Source organism: Astyanax mexicanus, chromosome 15 (genome assembly GCF_023375975.1).
Source record: "Astyanax mexicanus isolate ESR-SI-001 chromosome 15, AstMex3_surface, whole genome shotgun sequence".
Classification (NCBI taxonomy): domain Eukaryota; kingdom Metazoa; phylum Chordata; class Actinopteri; order Characiformes; family Acestrorhamphidae; genus Astyanax; species Astyanax mexicanus.
The window spans coordinates 33,840,710-33,862,894 of record NC_064422.1 but is presented as its reverse complement, the minus strand read 5'-3'; the positions used below and the strand labels follow the sequence as shown (position 1 = coordinate 33,862,894).

Genomic DNA, 22,185 nt, shown 5'->3' with positions numbered 1-22,185 from the left:
CTTATGTGTTCCTACATGGTCTGAATGACTTCAGTATTAAATTTCAATTTAAAAATAAATAAAAATATACATTGAATAAGAAAATGTTTCCAAACTTTTAACTGGTTCTGTAAATATAACTGAAAATGGAATACACATAGTATCATTAACAGCAATATTTATAGCTTAGGATAATATCATTTCCACAATAATTTTGATGCCTTAAGGCCTGTGAAAGAGCCTTCAAATCCAACTCTAAATTCCAAGCTCATAATTACTTGCAGAAACAGATATTTTTGGCATAGCTGCAACAAAAGCTTTCACACAACAGGGCCCTAAGCCCTGACATTCCAGATGTAGAATAATACAAATTTACAATACACTTCTACAGTAATCCTGATCTTATTTGGGGGTAGACTCCCATAGGTCTTAATTTTGCATTTCCTGATCACAGTTTTATTAGCTTGAATGTCATACAATACAAATAGCAACACTTATTACTTAAAAGTAGATATTTAGAGTTATTCTGTAGAATATAGAAATATTTATAATTCTGAGGAGAAGCTTTCCTAGGTTTACTTCAGCAGGCACTCTTTTCAGCACAAAACTAATCTTTATTATACATTTATTCTAGAATATAGATATATTCCTGTCGGATTTAGATGTATTCCTCTTTTGTTTGCAAAATCTACAGAGCAATTTAGATTTCATCATGAATTGTTTCCTAATTTAATTTTTGTTTTCATTATTATTATTCGGAACAAAAATTATAGTGGCATATCTAAAATTCATAATCCAAATTGCCATTAGGTTCTCAAAAGGGTACAGTCTTTCCAGTTATCCTATTTGTCTGTTTTAAAGATCAGTGTTTTTTTTTGTTTCAAGAACACCACTTTTGTCAGACTGTTTACATTTAAACACTGACAAACTAATGAATACAGATATAACATTTGAAGATTCAAACATGAAGAAGATTTAATTGAGCTAAATCTGTTAAGCAGTGACCAGTGTCTTTAGAAATTTAGACTCTTTTCTTTAATTCTTTCTAGTTTTAAACTCTTTACAGTTTAAAAGAAATGTAAAAATGTATCTTCAGAATACATTTTACTTTTAATATAAAAAGACCATATTTTAAGTCATTTTAAGCCACTTCTATTAGTCCAGTCACTATGAAATGCAAACATGATAGAAGCAACAGTTTAATGATTAAGGACTGCAAGTGAATATTTGAAGAATATTGATTTTTTTTTTAATGCAACAATTTTGCAAAAGTTTATATAACAATTCAGTATAAATAATAAATGTAAACTAATTTCTCTTTTATAAAAACACCTTAAGTGTTTACAAATGAACACTTAAGGCTAACTAGGTTTAACAGCCCTAATAAATCTCCCAATAGGGCCTCTAACAAGGCTCCAAATGAGACCTCATTCAATGACTGATTTAATGTTTTCATGTGAAATGATGATTGGGCTGCAGAGGGCAAAAAATTAAATCATCCAATCACTTACAGTCCACTTCCAGAATGGCTCTAACAGAGCGAGTGAGCTCTTTGGCCTCCAAGGCAAGTGTTGAAGCCGTCCTGGATACTTTCTTTCCACTTCGTGTAGAGAGAGCTTGAGACAGGGCAGCCAGCTTCGGCTCGCTCTGAGAACTGAAATAGAAGAAGCCAGTTAAATATATGTATATATTTAGTTAAAGAATTTAGTAGATGAATGGTCTTGATTTTCTATAATATTAGAAAAATATTAATTATGCTAACAAATGAGGTGTGCTGAAAATGATTGGGCTAGTCATGCTCTGTGTTTATTCATTATTATTGTCCCATATAATTAGCTTTGTACTCTTTCTGCCAAAACACTCTAAATAAGGATAATTATATCGGATCATACCTTAAAGAGAAAAAACACTTGAGGCTTTAAATTTATACAAACAATTCCATGCTCTAGCAGCACTGAAAATACATTTTACCAGCCCTCACATGATTATATATAATTCCTTCTTTCTACAGTCTCTGTCCATCAGCAGAACTGACCATATAGAACACTTTGTAGTTCTATAATTGCAGACTGTTGCCCTGTAATCTCTTATTTATTTTATATTAATCACCACAGAGCAGCTATTATTTGAGTGGTGGGTTATTCTCAACACTGCAGTTTTCCTAGCTGGTGATGTTAGTGTGTGTTGTGTTGGTATGAGTGGATCAGGCACAGCAGTGCTGCTGGGGTTTTTGAACACTGAGTGTCCACTCACTGTCCATTCATCTGTTGCTGCACTGTCTATGTTGGTCATCCTCTAGTAGTCCTTCATCAATGCTGTGGATAAACTATGAGGTGCTTCAATGTGGTCAGAGGAGCTGATATGATGGACAGTCAGTATAGAAACAAGAAAGTGATGGTAATATTGTGTACCAGTAGCTTTCCAATCTAAATTTGTATTGTGTTTGTCCTAAATTTCAGCAGCATAACAGACAACTGTGCTTATGTCTGCCTTGTAAAAATGAAATGCTTGATAAAATTATAAAAAAAATATAACAATCCATTTAACAAATGGATAATATATATATATATATATATATATATATATATATATATATATATATATATATATATATATATATATATATATATATATAAAATGAATGGAATTATCAATTAGCTGCTCTAGTTCACATGTTGTAAACAGTGGCCTGCATCGAATCCTTATTAACAGGACTCTTCTACACCTGTCTTCGAAACTGCCTGTTGGAAAAGATGTGATTTATGTTGCATTTAACAAAACAGATTGTATAACATTTTAACTTGTTACAAAAGCTGCCCTGTCCTGAAGCCCTCTCATTTTGTCCTGAACTGAACAAAGCATGCTGGGCAGGGGGCATAAGAGCCTCAAGTCAGTGCCCAGCATGACATCTAATACAGAAAGGGTTTTTGGGGAAGGGGATTCATGTGCTCAGACCCTCAGACCCACTGACATGGATAGAGAGTTATGAAAAAAAAAAAAAAAACGATTGCACAATCACCACAGTTCCAGGTCATTCAGAATTTAAACCACCAGACATAGTCTAGTAGTCTAAATGCATATAGGTGACACTATAAAAGGCACTTGAACTTAGCAGTATTTTCATTTTATATTTGCATTATTTTACAATTAGACATTATTCAGTCACTACTAATGTGCTGTTTTAATTGTTAAACCACATTTTGTATTATCATGTGTCGCAGTCGCACATTTGCAGATTGTGTCTAATTATGTTTGTGAACATTAAGTGTAATTAAGTGTGTTCTTTTTCCACAAATGTGAAAAGCTAGCATATTTATATATGTTCTCATAAACAACAAATTCCAGTTTTACCTTTTCAATTCAGTGAATAAACTCCAAATCTAAATAATAAGGTTTCTAGAGCACAAGTTGTTGCAATATGTTCTTATCTTTCTCCCAAACCAAATGTTCTCTCAAACTAAAACACACACTAATACACAGAGACACGGCAGCCATTAGAGCCAGCAGGGGTGATCATTAGAGGAAGCAAGGTCTCTCCATTCTGTTCTGCCAGCAGAGTGTGAAGAGTAAGGCAGCAGGTGTCCGTGCTGATTGGACCTTAACAAAATCACCGCTGGGCTTAGCTGATGCCCTGACTTCTGATCATTATCCACACCTGCTTTCTGCCCTGAATCAACTTTTCACTACACAACCTTTGAATTACTCAACATCCAAAGAAAACAGAAAGACAGTTGTTATAAACTTCTTTAGTAAAAACATGCTTTGTCTCTCTGGCATTAACCCATTCTATTCCTAGTGGCCATTTTGGAAAATTAGATATAAACTCTACAGATCTTTACAATGTATGTGAGCACAGCCATAATCCATCACATGTGGCACATGAGGTGGAATAGAATTGTAATCCCATGCTCCAGTTCCATCAAAAAAAAAAAAAAAGAAAATAGATAACACGTAATAGAAAAAAAATAAAAGACTACTTCAGTTTCTCTGATTTTGCTATTTATAGGTATATGTTTGAGTAAAATTACCATTGTAGTTTTATTCTATAAACTACAAACATCATTGTTCCCAAATTCCAAATATTTGCAGAACATGAGAAATGGCTTAAATAACAAAAAAGACGCAGAGCTTTCGGACCTCAAAAAATGCAGAAAAAAATCAGAGTTCATATTTATAAAGTTTTAAGAGTTCATAAATCAATATTTGGTAACATAACCCTGGTTTTTAATCTCAGTTTTCATGCATCTTGGCATCATGTTCTCCTCCACCAGTCTTACACATGCTTTTGGAAAACTTTATGCCTAGAGTAGGAAAATGGAAGGGAAGCAGCAGCAACATGAAGTGCATAAGGTACTTTTGCTATAGCAGCATGGATGAATATGAATCAACAGCAGTATCATGTTAAAGTGTCTGTGTTGTTTTAAATAAGTAATTGTCCTCGTTAAGTGTCAGTGCAGAGTGTTGGCTAGGTGGAGTTTAAGAGTCTTAGCGCTTCTGTAATGACCATTACATTTATGTAAAGAAACTTACTTGTAGGTCCGTATAGATCCTTGGTGCTCTGCTAGGAACTCTTGCATAACCTAGAAGAGTTAAAATAGCAAACATAAATAGAAAATTTTGGTATTTTGTATTCAATAAATAACTCAGTCAATAAATTTGTGTTTTCCCTTGGAAGTACAATTAGGGTGACCCTCATTTTCAGTGTAGCCGAAACTTTACAATAGACAGGGATTAAATAAAAAAATAATACAGAAAATATATTTATTTACTTTAGCCAAAACAAGAGAAGTGGGTACTAAAAATTCTGACTGGCGCTATCTGACTATTCATTTTTATGTTCATGTAAATCTTCATGTTGAACAGCTTTCACTATAATTTTAGAAACATTTTCAGCTCTGTACATCAATTAGGACACATCTAAGGCTTTTTTTTTATTAGATGCCCAAAACAGCCATTATGTATTTATTTATGTATCCAAGTATGATTTTTTGCCATGACGCTGTTTATTATTTTTAAGTTTAAAAAGAAATTTCCCATGAAACAAATCTCATATGAATGTTTTAAGAATCTTTTGAATATTAATGTTTTCTCCCAAACATAATGATATTTCTACTCATGTTCTGTTAAAAAGTTATTTATCCTTTAATTGTCAAGCTGAATTCTGAATTATAAATATCATATTAGCTCTGATTCAGTTCTGACTCAGAATAAGGAACTAAAAAGATGAAGGAGGCCTTTTGGAATCTGATCTAAATCTGAGTGATAGCAAGAGCTTCCCACTGACAACCACATGGGTCATCCTCACAGAAGAGCCTTAAACCATGTCCATAAATATTTGTGTGTGATAATCATCATGCATCATGCAGGAGGTTGGTGTTGTTTGATTTCCCAGCAAGGCAAGCATAACTCTGCTACACCAATAAGAGTACTTTGGCAAGACTGGTTGAGAGCATCACCAAATGCTGTACATATATAATTTAGTAGAAAAATGATGTCAATATATGTTTATTTTTATTTTTTAAATACAATTGTTTCAGTGTGTTATTTGCACACTATATGAGCAAATAACCTCATGCCCAACTCCACAACTTATACCAAAACTACTGGATGGAGCACCATCATTCCAGAGAACAGAGTTTCACTGCTAAACAGCTTGGTGTTGGGGGTTCTTTGCCCCTCTAGCCCATAACTGACACCAGGCAACAGATTTATGTCTATCTGCTTCAGAAATTTCTGTTTGATAAATAATCCTACTGTATAGGGAGCAGACAAGCTGGGTGTGATTTTGTTTAGCAGTAGATCAGCTGTGTCAGCAATAGACGCAAGTTAAAGTAGATCAATGAAGTCATTAGACGGGGCGTCCACAAACATTTTTAGAAATAGTGAACCTGTTCCTTTTTTGTTAGATTATTTAATTATATGTATAAATGTTTTATGACAGAAGATGCAGTCAGCACCTTTGGAGAGATGTTCCTGCTCAGTAAAATACATTACCTCAACAAAGCGCAGAAGTTTGCCAGTAGAAACCTCAAAGCCTTTTTTCGAAGTTTCACTCTTCCGTAACTGACACTCAAGCAGAGCAATCCTCTTCTTCAGCTCTTGCTCCTCCTGTAGGAATACAAATTACTACAAAGGTCTTTTGAGTGTACACGAAAATAGATGTTCTAATATTCAACAGGTCTAAGAGGTATAAACGGTAGATGGTTTGTTTGGTCTGTCTAAAAATGGGCTGAGATTAAGAAAATAATATTTGAACTATTATTTTATAGTGATTTTTTTTAAAGCTGGGTATATGAAATATTTTTATGGACATGCAGTTTGACAAGGGAGTGAGTGATTTTGTGCTTTTCCGTGACTTGAAATTCACCTTTCAGTGAATTAGTAGAAATTATAAAAACATCGGACATAATGAGTGACAGTTTTTTAAGAACGTGTAGTAAAGGGAATGAGGTTTCTCCTATGGCCGGGAGGTTGCTAGCCAGAATTTTCAAAAATAACTTCATCAGCCCACGTCACCCTGCAAGATCACGTTAAAGCCTTCGCTGCACATCAGCCCAGTTACTGAATAATACAAAGCAAACAGTGACCTACTTTTAGCGGTACAGGGTGGAGAGAAAACCTGAGCTGGATCTGAGCGGGGAGGAGGGGAGTAGGACTGAGAAGAAGGGACTAATGGCTGTGCATTCAGTGAATAGGAGGCTCATTTCTTAGTTAATACCTTGGACTGGCCAAGCTTTTCATTTCTCTGAGACTTCATCTCTGCTATCTCTTCCTCCAGGAGGTGGATGACCTCTTCGTAGTCCATTTCCATTCCCCGCACCTGCTTCTGAGCAGCCTCCGCCAGGTGGATCTGCGTCTGCAGGGCTCTGCTCTCATCCACCGCGGCTTTTGCCTCCTGCAGCAGCAGCAGCACAGTCAGAGTCAGAAAAGCCCTGATGAGAATGTACATACAGTATAGCAGTACAGTGCTGACTGGCTCCCCTCCAGCATAGCGAAGTCAGCGTACCGCAAGAAAAATGCCTGACACACATGCTTGCTCTCTTTATCTCTCTCTCTCTTTCTCTAGCTCCCTCTCTCTTTCTCTTATTCTCCACATACTCGCAGCATGACCAAGCACTGTTTCAGATCAGCATAAACCCAGTGCCCTTTTGCCACTGTGTGTATGGGCTTAGATTTTTTTTTTTGCTTGCACAAACATGCCTTCTTAAAGTCCATTTAACATATAGAGGATAAATAGAGTGGGTGTAGACAGGCATGGGAAGGAACCACACCTGAAAAACAAGCTGTTACATAATGCGATGAGTGAAATAGACCTGGGCCTTGATGAAAACCAGGGTTGCATCGAATTCTTTTCACAACAACATCAGTCAACAGAAACCAAACAAAGGGAATGCAAACAGGTCAGAGTAATTATGAAGAAGTGAAGTATCACAGAACTGAATAATGGACAGGTGACACTATACCGTCGACTCATTTTACTTCCCAAAGCAAGATTTCGGGAAAGTGGCACACCTGGGCTTACCTGAAGTGCACCCACCGTGGTGAGAATGTGTAAATAAATGCGTACCCATCTGAGGATACCTTTGTATCAAATTACATTCAGGTTCCAGTGAAGTGATGCACATCAAAAAAGATGTTTTGTGCCATTTTAGCACAATTGGTACTGTAGACTCATTACGGCACATTACAAATGAGGTACTTTCCAGCTAGACAAGCCCAGTCCTAGACTATATTTTTCTTTTAATGGAAAATCTCCATTTAAATTCCTGTAAATTCCAAGAATAGGCTTAATCCCCACTTGGGAAACACCATTTCTAATGAATACATTTAGCTTGTCTAGTCCCTGTATAGTAGTTTTGCCAACAGAGCAGATAAACATGAACCTATTGGTGCCATACCTAATGCCAGGTATAGACTAAAGCAGCACTAAGCTTCATAAAGCTCCATCCTTTACTTTTTGGATCATCTAGAGAGTTTCAACAACCTGACCACAGTCAATTATTGGCATCAATGCTCCTTTCTTTTTGAAATCCTTTGGTTTCAAAAGAAACAATGAGCAGGAGCCCCAATACCTTTATCCAAATAATGTCCCAGTGATGGTCTTTACATCCTGCATCGAGTATGCAGGTTTGGATTGCAGGAGGTTTAGTTTAAACTAATCTAAACTTTCAAACTAAGTAACTACTGCCTTATGTGTTTAGTCGGATGATTTAACACTATCCCTATAGCTGCACGTTCACACTTATGATCTCCTATAACATTCCTCCTTAAACTAACTTAAACTAACAGCCATCCAGGCAAAGATATGTGCAACTTATTAGACTATTCACTCCTGAGATCATAATTCTGCACTTTGGCAGTCGGCACAAGAATAAAGCTCTTGTTTCATTTCTTCTGGAAATGAAAATGGAGGATCTAACAATGTCCCTTTGTGACAGCTAATTATGTGAAACAATTTTAGGACCACTCTAGAAAATTATCTCAGTGAATGCACGGCACATAGTATGCTAATTTCATTATGAGGACAAGGTTTTGATTCCAGATAACGCAATAATGAGGACTTTGTTACTTGCCTTATTGAAGTGGGCTATAATGTAATCTTTGAAGAATTAGAAAATGAATCATCTTTTGGACCTACTTAAAGCCCCGAATCAGATCTTACATCAGAGCTGCTTCTGTGAAAACATGAATTCAACCCTAAAAAATACTTTAAAGTCTCAAAGGTTAAAACGTTTAAAAGTGTTCTGGTAGGTTTTTCTAGGTCACCACAGCGTTAACTGGCTATCTGCTAATGGCAATGACACAAGGGCTACTGCAAACATTGAGATATCAGGATGCCAACTCAGTCTCTGTCTGCTCATTCACATACCAATAAACCATAGAAAAACACAATTAAAACGGGAAAGAGCTGGCAAATTAAAACACCAGATTAATTTGCACCACAATACACATTTTAAAGGGATTCAAGTCATATTTCCCTGGCCCCATTAAACACTTTATATACTGTCAGCACAAAGATCAGAATAAGGATAAGAAATAATGCATATATATTATCTCCTTAAAGACACAGCACACCAGTCATAAAGTTCCAGCAGGAAAATAAATGCCAGTCTGCCAATAAGTGGGTATTGCAATAATCGTATAGGTTGACTGTATAGTAGGATGTCCTTGAACCACAGCCATTGGTCATCTATTGTTGATTTTGTGGTACTGTTCCAGGTTTAACATAATGCAGCAACAGAATAAGAAGTGACGCTCAGCAGCAATCAGTGATGTTATTCACTAAAAACCATTAGGCCTGGTTCAGACGGAAAAATACGACAGGGCAATACACAGTATTAAATATGTTTTCCATACTTAGATTGAAGCATGTTTTTTTTCTTTACCCAGTGGATTAGTTTTCTTTGTAAGTAGTTAGCACACATTTGAATCAATAAATCCAATAGCCTTGATCAAATTCATTAAGACTTTATTGAAATTAAATGATACTTGAGATGCTCTCGAATTCACTTTACGTAACAGCCACTTCGGAGGCTCTGAGATAGAACCCGTAGTGCTACTGTAAGTTGAGCCCATTTTTATGACTCATAGAACAGTACTATTTCCACACACAAGCTCCCATCTCTACTGTGCCCTAAATACTCCAACTCCCACATACGGTGGGTGGATCATGTCTACTGAACCCAAAGTCACTGTATGTTATCCTATAAAGATATACAGTGTGGAAAAGTCTTGGGCCATCCTGAAAAAATGCTTAAAACAATTTAAAACTATTGTTTTATCCTCGTAAAACATGAGAATAATTAAGACTTATTTTTGCTTTAAATTAATGTTGATTACTTTTGGCTGCTGACGTCCCTGTGCACTACAGATACTGTATAAATTGTATGAATTCCACTTAAATATTTGATTAAATAAACTTGGTTTTTAATAGCAACTGTAAATACTGGGCATCTACTAGGGGTGTGCATTTCAAAATAATATATCTATATTTATATTGTGATAACAGAAGTTTTCTGTCTTGAAAGAAGATAATTTGGCATTTGGTACTGTATTTACTGTGATATTTTAGGGGTATTTTGTATGTATTTGTGTTGTTTATGTTTGCAGATTATTTGCATGCAGTAAATAATATAATATATAAAGATAATAACTTATCTTGATAACTTAATCTTTACAACATGGAGAAAAAGGATTAATCAAAAATATTTGTACTAAATAAAACTTAAATATAAAATGTGTTGCAAAAGTATGTTATTAAAATGAATAAATGAATTTTTTTAGCATTTAGTCATATCACTAAACATATCACTATCGCAAAATGATATTACAACGGGGCCATATTGCCCACCTCTAGCATTCACAAAGCATTATACACGCACCCAAGCACTTCACACACATTCATGAACAACACAAGGTCTAGATTATTTGATTATTTGTATGTACTACAATGTCTTTGAACAAAAATGCTTATTGCCAAGATAACCAGCCTTTCGTAGCATAAGACTTATGCACAGCACAGTGTATAACACTGTAAACTGTATATCATATACAGTACAGCATAGGGTATGAGTAGGCACCAGGCAACAGCAGAAAAAAACACACATTACAGCTACAGCATGCTTGGAGCTATGTAATGGCCAGTTAAAATGAACAAGGTTTCACTGCAGACATCACCTGTAGAGCGCCAAGATGGTCATACCCAAGAATAAGTGTATACCTAGAGCTCCCCCTAAGGGTACTTCTAAAACTGTACAGCACAAATGCAATTATGAAATAATCCTAAGCTGCCTGGACGTACTCACCTGTTTGACTTTAGTCAGCTCTTGCTGCATCTGATGACAAAGGCTTTCAGACTCAGCCAGCTTATCCTGTTGGACAAGAGATTTCATGAGAGTATGAGGTGGTGAACATTTTTTCTATTCAGTAAAGTCAAAATAATGAGTCCTGGGTCAATAGTAAATCCCTTAAATAAGATAAAAACACTTGAGTCAGTACAAATTGGGTGAGTCCTGACGTGAACTGAAAAGATGCATCTTACCTGGAGTCGCTTTATCTCTCTTAAGGCTTCAATGTGATCTTTTCTTAATCTCTCCATCTCATCAAGGTCATCAGAGTCAGATGTTGATGCCTGAGGGATCATAAAGTGAACACAAAATCAGAAATGGTCCATATTTTTTAAAATATATGTATATAAAAAATACATATATTTTATAAGGAAGGCTACTGATACTTGGCATGGTATGGACAATTTCACTTTCAGTAATTTCAATTTCTCAATGTTCCTTACTTATATTTTTAATGTTTACCTTAATACATATTTATTATATTTTTCAATCCTTACAATTGACCTATTCTCTCTTTTTATCTATTTTTTTAAGTAACCAGACCATCTCCAAGACTTTTACTGCAAGCTGTACCATCTATGACTGTGTATGTGCCAAATAAAATGTAATTTGGTTGACCGATATGATATTATTTCATGTAATTTGATAAAACAGCACAGATGAAAGTTCTTACCAGGGGGTTTGAAGAAGAGTCAGTGAGATCGTCAGATGCGAATCTCGCTACTTCTTGTTCCAACTTTGACACGTCTGTCAACTTGAAGAGTTCTTTTGACAAAGTCTCAAAATCTATGTTGAAAAAAAAACATAATTACACATATTACGTGCATATTGAACATGGAATTTTGCCATTTGTAGTTGGTATGTCTTGGGCAACACCTCTGTCTTTTATGCAGAAGACTAGGATGTTTTTCCTTGCCCAGGTGAAAACACTATGACACAAATTAGAGATCTTGAAACTTTATTTAAGAAATTAATCTGTTGCTGCTACTTTCCTACTTCTTTATATTATTCTGTGTATTAATCTTATCTATATTTTATTTTTTCTATATATTAATTGCTCTTTGGGTGTCAACTGGATCGTGGGAATACAATTTCGTTCCCCCTCATGTACCACGTGATGCGAATGACAATAAAGTCTCCTTGAATCCCTGAATCCTAAACATGGTTGAACAGTATGTCCCTCAAGATAAGACCAAAACATTTCAGTACAATAATATGGACAGCTAAACCAAATGTAATCTAATTAAGATTACGTTTGATTGACATATTATTACATGTGTTATGTGAAGAAAATGCATTTTGTTTATTTTATTTGATGCAGATATTTATTATTACTTATTATGCATAAGATTCAGAAAGAAAAATCAGGTTATCATTAATTTCCCTAATTTTGTGCTGAGTATGTGTCAATAATGTACATGTGAAAGTTTAAACCAATGCTGGAATACATGTGGAGGGCAATAATTTTACAAAAAAGCAATATTAACCCTCTGACACTCCTTACATGTTCAACCTGGAGCCCAACATTAAGGGCCTGTATGTCAACCCATAGTTTGGTAATTCACTCTCATATGTACATTTTATATTTTTAGTTTTCATTTTTTAAATATTTTTATAGTATTTATACATTTCATATATATATATATAAATTATATATATGAATTATATATATATATATATATATATATATATATATATATATATATATATATATAAATTACTGAATAATACGCTAAGAGTATAGATATCTTACACAGCATACAGTGAACTATAGTCTGAGGACATTACTAGGAATTAATCAATACTTTACCCTAAATTACACAAAGAGTAGTGCCTGACTTCCCGCTGGATAAATTTGAGTGTGAATTTTGCTCACCTCCATAGGCCACTGTTCCTCCAGAGTCCACACGGAGCCTCTCTCTCAGGGTCTGGAGCTGCGATTCGGTTGGCTTTAGCCCCAGCACCTCCAGTGCCTGTGGACAAAACCAGTGTCCTCTTAGAAAAGTTCAGTCCATGAGTGCAGTGCCCTCTCACCCACACTATATCCAGCATCCAGCCCTTTCTCCTTTTCTCTTCCACTCAATCTCTCTCTCTCTCTCTCTCCCTCTTTCTCTGTCTGTCTCTATCCTGCTAATACCACAAAGTAAGTATTTTCAACAAGCACTTTTATCTTCTGAAACAGCTGTCATGTAATAGCATTTTAATGAATATTATGAGAAATAGCAACTGTTATATCATCATAACTTATCTAAATAAATCATAGTAAAACGTGCCTGTGTCCCATAGCACAATAATGAGTAGAAATTTCTCTAGCCTGATGTGACTGCACAGGCTGAGGCAGCAGCAAAAAAAACACTATTGATTTTCCCATTATATTGTGGGAGGAGCCAAACACGTAAGTAACGTCCAACCCCATGATAACACAGCACTAACAGCTCAATGGAACGTGGGCTGGGACAGTGGTAATGGATCGATAAAGCCTGTCAGATGGGTCACCAGGGTTGACAGTAGAGAGAAGGATGGCATGAGAGGCTGGTAAGGGAAGGGAGCAGAGGGTAGAAGGCATTAGCAAACCTGCTGCAGCCTCTCCAGTTTGACTGGGGAGCTAGAGCTGAGTGACGGAGGTCTTGACTGGGCGGGCACAGGAGTGGTGCTGGGCTTACAGGCAGCACTGGCATCTGATCACATAGAGAGAAGAGAAAATACATATTTCAGGAACATGTATGCTTGATACCAGAATTCAGTTGTCACTCTGTTCAGACTAAAAACAAGCACCTCCACCCGCAAAAACCTCACCCCCGCAAAAATGAGCTTAAGTTGGACAACATTTATGTGCTAAGTGCTAAGTTTATTAATAGTATTAATAGCTTCCTAATAGTAACCAATATCTATTTCTAATAGCATGCCCCCAAAATACAAAAATACACCCCATGGAAGTCTCTACCACCTTCAACATCAGTACAGGCTATTCCTTAACTGGTCAGGGTGTCTTTTATAAAATAAGAGAACACCTAATTATTATGAGTTTCTTTGATTTTATCAAATTGAAAACCTATGGAATTTTATTTAAGAGGAAGATGGATAAATACAAGCCATCAAACCAAGCTCAACTGCTTGGATTTATGCATCAGGGGTGGCATAAAGTTATTCAAAAGCATTGTGTAAGACTGGTGGAAGAGAACATGCCAAGATGCATGAAAACTGTGATTAAAAACCAGGATTATTTTACCAAATATTGATTTCTGAACTCTTAAAACTTTATGAATATGAACTTGTTTTCTTTGCTTTGCTCTGCATTTTTTTTGTTTTTTCAACCATTTCTCATTTTCTGCAATTATTATTTGGAATTTGGGAGAAATGTTGTCTGTAGTTTATAGAATAAAACAACAATGTTAATTTTACTCAAACTTACACCTTTAAATAGCAAAATCAGAGAAACTGATTCAGAAACTGAAGTGGTCTCTTAATTGTCTTCAGAGCTGTAGACATATATTCCCTATAGTATCTCCTAAGCATTGTGTTGGGATGTATTTTGTATGTATCTTCTATGTCAAATTAATTAATAAGTGCAGATTATCTGAGAGAGAACCTCTACAGTTGATTTATCATCATGAACAGACTAAAAGAAGTCTTTTAGTGTGCACATGAGGTCGCCACTGAGCTGAAAGTTTTCTCTCTACTGACTTTGGGACTATGCTCTATTGAGGCTCAAAAAAGAACAAGAGCAGAAGACACTGGCTGTATCTTAAACTGAAATCAGTTGACTTAATGCTTTCCTATCTTTGCTGCCTTATTAAGAAGGCAGTGTAATGATGAAGGTATTTTTATGTTTAAGACACAGAGAGTGGGTCCAACTATAGGTGGCGTGCTATTAGATTTTACATTGTTACTAAATATTGAAAAGACTGAGGTGAAAAGAGATCTACAGTTTTATAAGCATTTTGTTGGCAAATTTAAAGAGCAGAATAAGTAATGGTAGTAAAAAAAATATTGTCTAGTTATCTACACAAAAATACATTTTATTTACCTAGTTTAGAAGCACATGACGAGTATTAGAGACATGAGATATGAATATAAACATGCTGTTCTCATATCTTCTCTTAAAGGATGAAGGAGTAGTTAATGCTCCCATGTCTAACCTTTTGTATCTTATTTCTGCTTCACCCCATGTGTCTCTCAAGTCTCTAAATATCATCAAAAAACAACCAAACAGCCCTACATGCTATCATGTCATCCTTATTGCACAGTACTGTAGAAAAACGTTCATAAGTACCATCATTAAAAATAAATGTCGAAATGAAGACATTATTCTCTACATATATACAAGTCTCAGTTACAGTATAATATAATAAAGTGTTACAGTTCTCACAAACATGATAGAACACATTTTAAAGCACTTCTTGAATCTGCACAGTGTAACTGACTAAACAGTAATGATACAATTATGTCTCTAAATGATGTATCTAAAATTTATATGGTGCCCACTTTTGCATACCAGATTAATCCCTGAGCACTGATAAGAAAATATCGAGGATAATTCTCCATTCAAGCTTCTACTTTGCACATACTCATTTTTAAAACCCTCTTAGAGAGTTCTTTATTTGATGTCAAACAAATGCTATGTCATATGGTTCTTTACAACACAGCTGAGACTTGAACTCAACAGACACCAGTTTATTTTGGCTATATCCTGGAGGCATTTGTGTAATAATATCCATTTTCATCTGCTCATATTGAAAATGTGGTATCCCGCTGGCAGGATTATCTTCAATAATAAACACTCCAACATCTCATCAGCCCATTCTGAATGTTTGCTGTAGTGAGCAGGTAATCCAGGTTATGATGGAACAATGTTCTTCATCCCGTAATATCAGATTTACTGAATTACTTCCTAATACGCTACATTCCACAACATCAGTAACCAGAACTGGACTGTACAGTTTGTCCAACAACTGCACACAAACACACTATATGTCTGAATGGCTGCATTTAATTAATTTAAGCTGACACAGACGTGTAAATGCACACACAGCTTATCTAGTACCTTAAGTATTATCTAGTATTAGCTTATCTAGTACCTTGTATGGAAAGATGATGATACCTCATACAGTATTTTTGGGATGATTTAGGGAGTTGGGGATGAGGTAGGACAGTGATGATCCAAAATTCTGAGCTCATTAAAACTCTAGAGCAGCAATGCTCTAAAATTTAGATGAATGCTTTTAAATACCCTTGATTTCATAAGAAACAAAGAACAACAATGTACCAATAGTTTGCCCATATAAAAAGTATATAAGTGTAAAAAGAATTACCAGAAATAGTGCAGGCACTCTCAGGGGTAGCGATAGATGGGAGCTCTGGCTTCACTGGTACTGCTCGTACCTCCAACAGAGAGAGAGAAAGAGAGACAAAAGCAAATTTAATTTTACACGGTGTTAATTAGCCTGTCTGGCAGACTATTTAGGAAGCTTTGAAAGTTGCATAATCTGACCTTTTTTGAACAATAAGTGTGAATAGAATATAACTCTATCAAGCTAATTAAAATCTAAGACCTTGGAATAAGTTTGAAATGAAGGGTCAAATATTTTGAGGTGCTCAAAGTTTTGCATGATGCTGCTTTACTTTTTTTACTCTGGATTTGTACAGAATAAAAATAATTTTCTTACTGACATAAAAAATTCTTACTGACAGTAACAAAAATATTATGAGTGCTCAAACTTTTGCATGCTGCTGTGTTTGATAAGACAAAATTTAAGATATTTAAGATATTCAATGATCAAAGGTTATGTAAGTCCTGTCGCTGTCTGTCTGCCAGCCACAGACTTTAGTTCACTCACTAAAGACTCCATTTCCCAGCATACACCTGTGTCTAACCTCCCAGACATAACTGATCTTGTGATGCTTCTGTGTTCTAACTCGCCGGACTTCTAATCAGGCTCATGTGGTTCCCCTTGTATAAATAGCTCCCTGTTTCAGTCTTTCGTTCCTCAGTTTTGAATCCATTTTCATAGCTCTTCTACCCCATGTTTCATTTGCTCTTGTCTTTTTGGTTTTGAGCACTGTTTTTGTCTAGCCCTTAGTTGTTTGTTAGAGTTCTAGTTGCCGACCTGTTTTTGTATTTTTACCACCCCTTTGCCTTGCCCTTCCACTTATTTTTGGATTTCCTGTGTATGATTTCCTTGCCTTGCTCACTCTGGTGTGTTGTTTGTCTATGCTGCCCTTTTGTACTGATCTCACCTGTCCGTGACTATTCCTACAAGTTTAACCCTATACTTAATAAACTGTGTGTTTGGTATCCGCGTGTGTCTGTCGTGTGTTTGGCCACTGTGACAGGTTGTTTGTACAGTCTGAAAGGTTTTGTGTCCTACCTGTGTCAGTTTGACAGAAGGCAGTGTCTCACTTCCAGAGTTGGTGACAGGGGAGATCTTGGGCACCAGCCCCACAGGAACAGGTACAGGTACAGGTACTCCCCCAAGGCCATGTGGTCTAGGCTGTGGGGGCATGCTGGGTGGGGCCTGCAGGGAGATGGGGCTGTGGGGGCCACTGCTGGAGCCAGAGGAAGATCTTCGTCTGATAAACGCTATCTCCACTGTGGGGTCTGGTCTGTGTGGACAGTCACAATCCAATCAGCTTTGTAAAGTAACTTAAATTTAAGCAATTTGTTCAGATTCATCTTTATTTAACATTTGCATGAACAGATGCTACAAAATAACATCCTACAGCTTTAGAACTATTCAAAATATCTGACCTGAGCTTTGTTCGGGTTAGTATACTTTTGGCCTCCTCATGTGTGACTCCAATAAAGGACTCTTTATTGATAGATATAAGTTGATCTCCAACCTTTAGTCTTCCATCCTACAAAAATTCAGAGCAGAAAACACCAATCAAACTTTAAACAAAAAGGGAAATAATACAGCAAAAAATGATATGTATACAAGTTCAAAACAAACACAAAGTCTTCTGCACATCTTACACAAATGTAGCAAGCAATACCCTTCAGTTCATATTTGTTATCATACTATATTACACTCTTTATGGCAAAAGTGTCCGCTGCCATGCATTGTGTTTGGAGATGTAAGGCTTGGATGCAGCTGCTTGACCATGAAAAACCCATTCCATGAAGCTCTCTACTCTTCTTAAAGGTCTTCATCCACTAAAATCCACTTAAATACAATAGGTCTCTCTGAGTTATATCTGCATGGTGCACATGAAATTGTTCCTCAGCCTTCTGTCGATCAGGAAAAGCACCCGTGCTGTTAGCCAATCAGAGGTGACATGTTTGCATGTATTCATGCAATATATTCATGAGCAAGAGCCGAAATTCTATCGTTTCTCCCCGCCCACTACTCCACCGGACTAAAGCAGCGCTATACCAGATCACCGGAGAGCTTTTTTTTCACTAATACCAACTCACATGGCATTCATTCAAACTAGAGACCACAACATGAATGAAAAAACCATGAAATGATACCTTTATGCTAATGTCTACTTCTCTCTAAATTCAGCCTAGTTATGTTATGTAAGCATAGTCTGCAGAGTCAAGAGCTCCCTCTGTTGCTGTAAGCGGGTCATGCAATTTGAGTTTGCTCTTATTCACAATGTTATTGCAGCTATCTATCTATCTATCTATCTATCTATCTATCTATCTATCTATCTATCTATCTATCTATCTATCTATCTATCTATCTATCTATCTATCTATCTATCTATCTATCTATCTAGCGTAATGTTAATAGACAAACATTGTTCTTCTGTCCTCCCTGTTTTTAAGTAACTAAATCAATCAAACTGGAAACTGTGGTATAATAATACAATAATACACTTAAGGGTCATGTAATAACACAACATATTTCCAATATCTCACATTACAGCACTCCTTCTTAAGTATTGCAGTTTAAATATATAACAATACACACTAATTTAGATATTTACCCTTTGGCAATCTCCTCCAGGCACTATTTCCTGAATGAACACCATTGGTCCCTCAGCACGGTTTGCTCCTCCCTTGATGACCAGGCCTAAGCCTGTTCCCTTGGCAACACATATTAACTGAATCATGCAGTCACTGGAAGAGGAGAGGTAAAAAAAAATGACAGAGAACTGTAACAGGTATAATCACCTGCTGGGTGATTAAACATTATTTTTCTGAATGGCCTGAACTAAACATTCAGAGGAGCCTAGCATTACAAACCGTGACTCTGGTGGGCTATTTAACAGTATCTGGATACATTTCAATACACATTTCAATACACAAACAATTGTCTCACTCTTAAAGCAGCAGTCAGTTTTTTCTTAAAGCATCAGTTTTGGTGATCTGGACATTTTTGAGACCTCTATGGTAAGAATGTGTAATTGCACAGCGCATGTTGAAGACTATTTTTAGTAAAGGTTATTTTAAATAAATGGCTGTGCTTTTGAATAATTGTTCTGTTACAGTAATTTTGTTCATTTGTGAAATATAATGTATATAATGTAAAAAGTCCCATAACAGCATTACATTCAACAAACCTACCAGACCACTCTGTTTTTAGAATAATTATATTAAGTGTTATAGGGATAGTCGTATCAGGACACGAATACTATTAATTAAAATATTCTGTCCCCTCTCAACTAGCAAGTAATAACACTACCTGCTTTAAATAAACATAAAAAACGTATATAAGAATTAACAAATCAATTTGCAATATGCAAAAAACATTAATCAAAGAAAATTAGTATCATGCACTGACCGTAAGCAAACCTACATTCTCATATTCATTATTTCATTCCTGTTCAGGTTTTCGGTAGGACTTACCTGCAGACCTGTGGAGTTACAGGAGCCGTGCTGCAGTCTTTGGGGCTCAAGATTTGAGGACTTGTTGATCTCGAAGATGAGGATGATGAAGCAGTGTCAGTCAGCTTACCTGAAAGTGAGACAGATTTTACTCATGTACTGTTGCTGTTGTAAAGAAACCATACACATATCTTCAACAGGACAAAAGATTGGAACAGGTTTAATGGATCAAATACCATTTTTGTCATATTTGCAGATATGGGAAAATAAAAAAAGACTTTTTAAATATTTTACAAAATTGCAAAAATCACAGAACACCAATAGCAACAGTGATTTTCTGACAAACCAATATTTTCAAGATAAACATACTAATTTTATGAATTTGCAAAATAAGGTCCACTGCAAAATTGGGGTTATAGAATCTCTTATTATTAAATTTACACTTCACGCTTCCTACTGTTCTGTGATCGCTAGCTAAAATACGTAAAGAACATACCTGAAAATAAAAACACTCAAAGCTATAAATAATGCCATTGGTTTCTCTTAGTCTGCTATTAAATCAGTTGGCTTACTTGAAATTTGGAAACTGTAAAATGTAATGTGTAAACATAAAACTAAAATTGTATTTACTAAATGTGGTATATTTAAGGCATCTGGGAGACAGATTTAAGACATTTTAACATTTATGTTCCTTGGCCTGTATATGGGCTATATGTGTGGATAATATATAACCTATTTTTTCTGCAGTAAAATAAGTTATTTATATTTTGAGGGGGTTGGGGACATTGGATATTTCAAAAGAACACTTGGAGGAGCTTCCTGTTTACCGTCTACTCCAGCTTGAATAACTTGAAGTCAGTAAAATTAGACATTTGGTGACACAAACTGTTAACTGTTAAAACATTTTGTTTTAGAAAGTGGCAATCAAATTCAATTCACAGTGGAATGTTTTTTTTTCATTATATTTCCTTATATTGTGGATCCATAGAGTTGAATACAGTTAAATTAAATCATTTTTTACTAAATATCTTTTAGTATTTTCCAATTTCAATTTTGATAGATTTTCTTGAACATTACTGAATGAAACATGAAACTTGTTTATATAGTTAACTCTTAAGTAGAAACATTCAGCTACATGTAATTAACTTAGATGTGGTAAAATATGATGTGCTACAGAGCACATGCTCTGAAAACTGACAGCCAATAAAGGTATTGAACAGTGCATGATCTCTTTCAGGGCTGCAGTCAGTGGTTGGCGTGTGAAGGAGGTTAGATAAGATTGCCCCCGGGGGATTATCTGTCTTGCTCAAGGGTAGGGTGGCAGTGTTTAGAGGAAGGGCCCTTGAACACAGCAGGGACTGTTAACACCTATGGACCTGGCCTGAACCAGGAACTGACTTGTTCTCTAATGTTCTTGTTCCTGTTTTGGCTCTAATCCCTACAGTATGTGAATGTGATTAAAATCCCACATTTATTCAGCATTGGAATTTGAAGAATTTAAACTTAATAATTTAAAAACTCTTCTCCTCTGTAACTTTGATCTATGCTTTTGTACCTGCTGGATTTCAAGTCTGATGTTTAGTAATCTAAAATGTTCTGAGTGTGTAATGGAAAATACCTGTGGTGAGAGGAGGAGGAGATGTTCTGCCAGTTCCTGAGGATGTGTTGCTGCTGGAGCCATATTTCTCCATGAGTTCAGCAAACTCTTTCCTAAGAACACACACACACACACAAAATCAGCACAGACACAAAAACTATGGGTGAATTTAATGTGTTTTCATGATAGTCATAATATTAAAATACACTGCCTGGCCCAAAAAAAGTCACCACCAAAAAAAAGGTCACACACTCTAATTTTTGGTTGGATCGCCTTTAACTTTGATTGCTTTGACGCATTCACTGTGGCATCATTTCAATAATCTTCTGCAATGTTACAAGGTTTATTTCAATCCAGTGTTGCATTAATTTTTCACCAAGATCTTGCAGCAGCATTGATGATGATAGAGTCTGACCTCTGCACAAAGCCTCCTCCAGCACATCCCAAAGATTCTCAATGAGGTTAAGGTCTGGACTCTGTGGTGAACTCTCTTAATCCATGTGTGAAAATGATGATCTCATTCTCCCTGAATCACTCTTTTACAATTCCAGCACCATGAATCCTGATATTGTCATCTTGGAATATGGCCGTGCCATCAGGGAAGAATAAATTCATTGATGGAATAACCTGGTCTATATTCAGTATATTCAGGTAGTCAGCTGACCTCATTCTTTCAAAATTGAACAACTTTTCAGCTGATAAGAAAGCTGATAAAACTGTTGTTTAATGATTTTTTAATCAAACATTTCTCCTACAGTTATACTCTCTATTATCTGGTCTAATTTAAAAGGCTAAAAGCAGAAAGCTATTCAAAACTCAGTACAGACTTCAGGACTCCACTCACACTGGAAAGTAAAATCCCAATTTTACCTTATTCCGACACCTCAACCTAAACATTAACCTACCTCTTTTCTTTGTTAAAACTATCCAATATCCATGGCTGATTGGTTGGCCACACACACACAAAGGTCTATTGGACATTACTTTAT

General features: G+C 35.8%; 1 protein-coding gene across 1 annotated transcript in view; it reads right to left on the bottom strand.

Annotated features, from left to right (window-relative positions):
* Nucleotides 1-22,185, bottom strand: part of stxbp4 (syntaxin binding protein 4) — a 44,735-nt gene that overhangs the window by 13,654 nt on the left and 8,896 nt on the right. Inside the window, exons 7-21 of the mRNA XM_049464853.1 lie at nt 21,218-21,309; nt 19,621-19,729; nt 18,759-18,891; nt 17,575-17,681; nt 17,195-17,429; nt 16,139-16,208; nt 13,401-13,504; nt 12,703-12,799; nt 11,500-11,612; nt 11,021-11,110; nt 10,785-10,850; nt 6,698-6,874; nt 5,974-6,087; nt 4,510-4,559; nt 1,491-1,633 (exon numbers count right to left, since the gene is read on the bottom strand). Of these exons, the coding sequence (XP_049320810.1) occupies nt 1,491-1,633; nt 4,510-4,559; nt 5,974-6,087; nt 6,698-6,874; nt 10,785-10,850; nt 11,021-11,110; nt 11,500-11,612; nt 12,703-12,799; nt 13,401-13,504; nt 16,139-16,208; nt 17,195-17,429; nt 17,575-17,681; nt 18,759-18,891; nt 19,621-19,729; nt 21,218-21,309 (1,700 nt within the window). The remainder of the gene's footprint in view (nt 1-1,490; nt 1,634-4,509; nt 4,560-5,973; nt 6,088-6,697; nt 6,875-10,784; nt 10,851-11,020; nt 11,111-11,499; nt 11,613-12,702; nt 12,800-13,400; nt 13,505-16,138; nt 16,209-17,194; nt 17,430-17,574; nt 17,682-18,758; nt 18,892-19,620; nt 19,730-21,217; nt 21,310-22,185) is intronic.